Below are 7,358 nucleotides of genomic sequence, written 5' to 3' on the forward strand. Positions count from 1 at the left end.
TCTATTTGAGTTCTTGTAAACTTTGGAAAAGCAATTTACCTGAACAACAGCTTGAAAATAATTTCTCCTAAATCACTAATTATCTGGACTTAACGGGATACATGACATATAATCCTCTTATATTTGGGTAATTAGGGTTTCTGTGGCTAATTAACTAGACTTGAGCTTAAACCTCTAATTGAAATTAAGTGACCAAGGAATTGGCGGTTAACTAGGTTATAGGAGACCAAATTACTAAGGAATTAGGGTTTAGTCAAATATAGTTTGCCATGAATTGAATCTTGCATGATTAAAATAGTTGATAAGAAATAGAAACTCGAAAGATAAACAACTCCGAACCCTTAACTGGTTTCTCATATATATATATTTCACAACTTATTTACTGCTTGCTTTCTAATTCTCTGAATTTAATATTTAATGCTATTGAACTCTCAAACACCATTTTCTGTTTATCTGACTAAGCGAATCACTCAATCATTGTTGCTTGATCCATCAATCCTCGTGGGATCGACCCTCACTCACCTGAGGTATTACTTAGTACGACCCAGTGCACTTGCCGGTTAGTTTGTGGACTTTAAATTCCGCACCACTTCCGGGAACATGGGTCACATGCTTCAACTGGAGAATCAGCGCTTGCAAGTACTTGCAGAGGTCATGTTCGACATACTTCAGCTGGAAAATCAGCGCCTACAGAGAAGTAGAAACTTGCAGAGGTTATGTCGCTGGAATGCCTTATCCGACTTGCGAGTTGGATTGCGTCGGGTGCGGGTCGAAACTGACAAATGAGCTTATTACCTGCACTAGGAATAGACATGCATCATGCTTGTTTGCGCATGTCTCTATGCTATGTAACTCTGTGATTGTGTGTGTATACTGCATGACTGATTGACTTCTGTGTTCTTTTATTATTTATGCTTGTATGTGTTTTGCTGTTACTTGCGGTTGGCTAATAATAGCAAAATGAACTTAACTTCTAACCCCGACCTTACTAAGAACTCCCCATTTTTTACCCCCTATTTCCACCCCTTTTCAGCTATAAGTGCGAAGGTTTAGTGTGGAGTTACAGGAGCATAGAAGATTATGTTTACGAGTTGAGTTGTTAGATTTTATTTTTCCCCTCGTCGTTTATTGTTTTGGTTTTTATAAGGGTAGGACTTGTAGTTTAGGATCTTTGATTAAGTCTATGTATATAATGCTACGTGGATATATATATATATATATATATCTTTGTGATTAAGTAATTAAAAGAAAAAAAAACTATTTCGTTTTCTTAATTAAAGTTTCGGTTCGTATTCGCGAATGCTCAATATTAAATAAAGATAGTATAGAATAAAAAGGTTTAGAGGTAAGTAAAGCCTGAACTTTTGGTACGATCATGAGATGCTAAAAGTTAGGGTGTTACACCTTGAGATCCAAAATTTTTTTAATAGTGGTCCCTCAAATAGAACTCCGAGTACCATAGTGATTTCTATGTCATTTTTAGTGCTGAGTCAGTTGTTGGAGTGCTGGGACCATCTTTTACCACGTTGGACAGTTCCAATGACCAAGTGACATGGATTCATTTTAATTTAGATCCAATTTGATCCTTCCCCCAATTTATAACCTTAATCCCATTGTGCAGAGTGCTTCTCCTGTGTTCTTCTTCATCATCTTCTACAGTTCTTTTTTTTTCTTTTTTTATCGTATCAACATACTCTAGAAATTCATAAAACTAATAGAATAAGAATATTTATACATACGTATACACAAAATAAATATTTTAAGAATATCCACCTCGTTTAAACTTGTATAGAAAAAGAGTAACTTTTTTTGTAACATATAAGGAAAAGAAAAATATTTATCTAAAAGCCAATCTAAAAGAAGGCAAAATAATGATGTTTAGTTCAAGTTTAAGTTTGCGACTTATAAAGGGTAAGAAAATGAATTTATAGAGTCCAGTCTCCTTGTGGAGATATTGCAACCAAGAAAGCATCTATTTTTAAAAGTTTTTGTAGATCATACCAAGTATAATAGTTTCTATCATATATTACTACATATTGAAAATGGTAAGACATAATGAGTTAGTTTTGTACAGAATATAAGGTTAGACTCGATGATATAGTCGTCATCTAAAACAATATGAATCGAGTAAGATAAACCAATCTTACTCTTTGTAATAGCATCCGAAATAATTTACTGAGACACTTAAAGAGCAAAGATTGTCAAAACTATTAAAATAAAAAAAAAAAGAGATAAAAAAGATGAAGAATATAATATAAGAATACATACAAAATATTCTACACAATAAAATTAGAATTATAAATTAGAGAAAAAACTACATTAGATTCAAATTAAAATAAATCTACGTCATTTAGCCATTAAAACTATCTAACATAATAAAAGATAACCGTGTTAGCATTTCAACAACTTGCTCAACACCAAAAATAATACAAAAACTATTGTAGTTCTTAAAATTCTAAGAAACCACTATAAAAAATTTTAAATCTCAGAAACCATTTAAAATAATTACTTAAATTTCAGAGAGAGTTACAAAAATTTATTCCAACTTCACGTGATTAAATTCAGAAAATTTTGATGTAAGAAAAAAAAAATGAAAATCGAGTTAGGCCGGGTAGGGGTTTTCTTACGAGTTACGATAGACTCATCTCAACAGCAGACGGAGACAGTGAGAAACTGCACAGTGCAGTCCCTTGTTTGTTTCTTCTCCCATCAACCTTGCCATGAACAAACCCCAAACTCTCCAACACACACCACCATAGCCACCACCATTTCAGGGGAAGAGTGAACCACCACAACAACAACCATCCATGCCTTCCTCTTCCCCAAAGTCCGTCTTCCACGCACGCCCTTTCCATTCTTCATTGTCTTCTCGCAGATCCACCTTCCTATTCCTCTTCCTCTTTGGACTCTCCGGATTCGTCTTCGGCCTCACCGCCTTCTTCAGGCCCAACCCATGCCCATCCGCCAGGCCCAAATCGGTTCGGGTCACTTGGGACCACGGCGGAGACGCCGCTCGTGCTGCTTCCGGCGGGGTTGACGATCGCCACAAGGTCATGGGCTTCGTCGGAATTTTCACCGGCTTCGGATCCGCCGGGAGGAGGCAGGCTCTGAGGAAGACTTGGTTCCCTTCCGATCCCAGTGGTCTTAAGAGGTTCGAATTTGATCCAATTATTCATTCAATTTTTGTAAGAAAGAAACTTTGTTTTTTTGACGAGTAGTGCTATATCATGATGCTAAATAGAGTGAAAATTAAATGTAGTCGGTATTTTATACTTGTAAGAATTAATCAATACTTGTTTCATTTAGTAGGAGGATATAAAATTATTTCTTTAATACTCTGCACTCTGCTTTAGCATTTGTTTCTTTGTAGAATTGGGATTTTCAGTGTGACTAGATTTGAATATGATCTTCTTAGTGCATGTTTTTTTGGTGATGGGTTGCAGAGGTAGGACAAACTGGCATAGTTTGATTCATGTAGCTAACTGATCTAGTTGAGGAAAAGGCTTTGTTGTTATTTGTCATGGTTTCGTCGTCCAGAAAGTGAGTAATTTGGAAAGATCTTGTTGTGGAACTGCATCAATGATCTAGTTTGGGAAATTTGATTTTTTTCTTGTAGTGTTAGTGTTTGAAAGGTGAGGATCTCTTTCTCCCTTCGGTAATGCAATATTTCTTTTCAGTTTAATCCAATCATGCATCGAACAGTATTTGACTCTGGTAGTAACTATGTTGTTATCATCTATATGGTTCAACATAAAAAAAAGTTACATGTGTCTGCATTGAACTTTATATTTTACAATCAATTGGTGTATGTTTGAACTTTGGAGATGCGACTGTGAACTGTGTCTGTACATATGTAGGATCGTTAGAGAGCTTTAGGTGGGGTGTGTATCTCTGAAAACATTCAGAATTGATATGCGTATGCTTATGATTACTAATTCCTAGTTGCCTTTGCTTGCAGCTTGGAAGAAGCCACAGGCTTGGCTTTTCGGTTTATTATTGGTAGAACAAATGATAGATCAAAGATGACTGCACTTCAGAAGGAAATAGCAGAATACGATGACTTTATTCAATTGGACATCGAAGAGGAGTACAGTAAGCTCCCATACAAAACGTGTGTGCTGAAAATAACTGAACTGCTGCATTTTATATCTCTAGTTTGATGCTAAGTTGAACTTGTTTATTTATTTGCAGGTTGGCTTACTTCAAAGCTGCATACGCACTTTTTGATTGTGACTTCTATGTCAAAGCAGATGATGACATATATTTAAGGCCAGGTGCTAGATCTTTCGATGCTAATCTAGTTAAATATAATGACCATTGTTTGCCACATTATTTTACCATTCTAATTAATTCTTTTTTGAATTAATTTTCAAATTATTGTCAGATCGTCTTTCCTTACTATTGGCAACAGAGCGGTCTCACCCTCAGACTTACATAGGATGCATGAAAAAAGGCCCTGTTTTTACGGATCCAAAACTCAAATGGTCAGTTCTGTTAGAATGAATATTTTATCTTAAGGGTTTAATCTTTATCCTTCCTTGGCTTAGTTTCTCAACTTGGCACTTTAGCATGCCACTTTTTCTTTGGGGGATAAGACATTTCATTATTAAGTTGCTCTTACCATCTTGATATATTGATGCTTAATTCTTGGAAAAAGAAATATAGATTACTGGTACTATTTGTGGAACTGACAATTTGTTAATTACTTGCTTGAGACTTGAGAAAGCATTTTTGAATGTCTGATACTAAATTTTGTAACCATGTCATTTTACTTTTCTGTGTAAGCCTGACACTTTGCGAAGTATGTATGCATTCTAAAATCTAAACTTGTTACTCAGTGTTTAAATCTTGTTGAAATAAAATAACTAGGTAATATGTAACATTAGCCAAATTCCAATAGAATATTAGTAGGATTTTATTTTGAGTCCAACTTAAAGATTTTTGGGAAAATTACATTAATCTCCTTCGACGTCTATTGCTCTTACACTTGATCTCTTCTGATTTTCAAGTTGATATTTACCAGTTACCTCCATTATTTTAACATATTTATGTAAATTCCTAACTTGTTCTTCTACTTCCACTCCAATCCTCTCCTGCCAACCACCATCATCATCTGCATACATTCAAAATCAACCAAGATTTAGAACCAAGCTTGATTTAAAATCAAATTACTCCATATAATCAGTAGATTCAACTGGTGATTTGCATATAGTTCCATTTTCTCTTGAATCAATGAAGTGTCCTATGCTACACAGACGACTAGAGGCGCGATAATGTTTTCATTAACTTTACTGGCAAATCTTGCAGGTATGAACCACTATCTCATTTGCTTGGAAAGGAGTATTTTCTTCATGCTTATGGTCCTATATATGCACTTTCTGCTGATGTTGTATCAAGTTTGGGTGCTCTTAGGAATAACAGGCAAGTCTTTCCTTCTCCACAACTTGATTGTTTTAGCCTTGACCTTTAGAAGATTTATTTTGAAGATATTCATCATTCGATGTAACACTTGATGTAGTTATAGTTGGGTGTCAATTTATACTTATTTCAGAAAAAGAAAAAGATAATTGTTGTAGCGATTAGTGAATAGTGATATGACCTTTGCATTGTATAGTGTATCCTCATTTCTTTAGTTATGCATTTACAAGCTTGGGTCAGAAATAGTCTTGCTTCATAACTTCATATAATCAGAAATGTTCCTGGGTTTTTTTGTTTTTTTTGTTTTTTTTTTTTTTGGGGGGGGGGGGGGTGTTTGACATGCTGGGTGGTGGGGTTAGCCATTCACTTTTGACCTCCATGTATGTGCTTGGATAAATTGGAAGAAAAAGAGGGGGCAAAATATCGTCCATATATAATGTGTTTAGTTATTTTGGGTCATGTCATAAGAAAGTGAATTGAGAGTATGCTCTTAATAATCCCTCCCATAAGTAGGTTGGTGGAGATATTGATGGTTTTGTGGTTGCAACTTATAGAGACTAACAAATTGTACATTCTAATGTCATATTTGAGATTTTTGAATAGTTCTTGAGGTCTTAATATTTGTTTCTTTGTTTCTTCTTACTGCAAAGGGATGAATATCACGATGTGTTGTGGCCCATGTTCATTGGCCATCCTTCCTGATGTGTATTACTTTAAAAATGTAATGATCACTTTGTCCTTTTTTTTGTGTGTCAAATCAGTTTCCGGATGTTCAGTAATGAGGATGTAACCATTGGAGCCTGGATGCTTGCAATGAATGTCCACCATGAGAATAATAAAGAACTTTGTTCTACGGAATGTACATCCACATCTATTGCTGTTTGGGATATTCCGAAATGTTCAGGTTATTTTCATATCAAAAACTTGTCACAGGGCATATGGTATTTGATTCAGGATGTTAACAATAACATGAAAATTGCATGAAATCATGGATTCTATTTCATAGAGCAGTATGTATGGTTAGATGTTCAGTTAGCATATGATTATTTTTGGTCGACTATTAAGCAGTTCAAATCAAAAGGAAAATGCTTTATCCTAACTATTGGAATATCGTTTCCCCTACAGGCCTCTGTAATCCGGAAAAGAAGATGCTGGAACTCCATAAAATGGACAGCTGTGTTCGGAGTCCAACTGTGGAACCTGATGAATAGTGTTTTGTGTTTTGCATACGAACATATACTCAATGAAGTGGAGACAAAGATCAGAAGGTACTTGAGGATTTACTTGCTCTTCTGGTGTTGTTACTGCCACGCGCTGCTACCGTTGCCAATCTTTTTCTATCAATTGATCTTTTTCCTCCAATTCACAGTTTTTTTGTTGTAAGACTGTTGTGTTTTCTTCTTTTTCACCTGCCCTCTTTTTTTCCATTTTACCCCCCTCTTTTCTCTCTTTAGTAACGAATGCCGTTGCTTTGTGTAGAGCATATGCAATTAGATAGACTATACGGATGATGATTCATTCAACTTTACTGATGATTCATTTAACTTTACTAATTTCTGATTTTATTTTTAAATATTTTTTTGGTTTGAAGAAATAGATTAATTATATGTACTATTAAATTCTGTCATCTCCTGAGGAATGAAGCATTACTGAGTAATGAGTATGTGCTTCTCTGCTATATGTTTGTGTGTGCACGTGCATGCGTGTGTTTTTATGGTATTTTAAAGGCGGGTTTGTGAGTTTGGATTTGAGGGAAAATGCAAAAAGGGAATGGTTTTGTAGGTTCATCATGAACCTGTATATTATGGGAATTAACTATGAATAACAATTGCATTTTTCTTGCTTGGGAAATAAAATTATAGTAATAGAGGATATTCTCCAACACAAAGGAACTAAATCAAATCTGTATCCATCTATATAGAAAGGTTCTGAAGAAACAA

At 35.0% G+C, this 7,358-nt stretch overlaps 1 protein-coding gene across 1 annotated transcript; it reads left to right on the top strand.

Moving 5' to 3' along the window:
- The first annotated feature begins 2,457 nt into the window (after window positions 1-2,457).
- Window positions 2,458-7,045, top strand: LOC112771443 (probable beta-1,3-galactosyltransferase 14). Its single transcript, XM_025816198.3, has 7 exons — window positions 2,458-3,151; window positions 3,959-4,111; window positions 4,192-4,274; window positions 4,385-4,484; window positions 5,308-5,421; window positions 6,180-6,322; window positions 6,544-7,045. The coding sequence occupies exons 1-7, from the start codon at window positions 2,808-2,810 to the stop codon at window positions 6,627-6,629; spliced, it is 1,023 nt and encodes a 340-aa protein (XP_025671983.1). The 5' UTR covers window positions 2,458-2,807; the 3' UTR covers window positions 6,630-7,045.
- The last annotated feature ends 313 nt before the right edge of the window (window positions 7,046-7,358 follow it).

Source organism: Arachis hypogaea, chromosome 18, assembly GCF_003086295.3.
Source record: "Arachis hypogaea cultivar Tifrunner chromosome 18, arahy.Tifrunner.gnm2.J5K5, whole genome shotgun sequence".
Taxonomy (NCBI): Eukaryota; Viridiplantae; Streptophyta; class Magnoliopsida; order Fabales; family Fabaceae; genus Arachis; species Arachis hypogaea.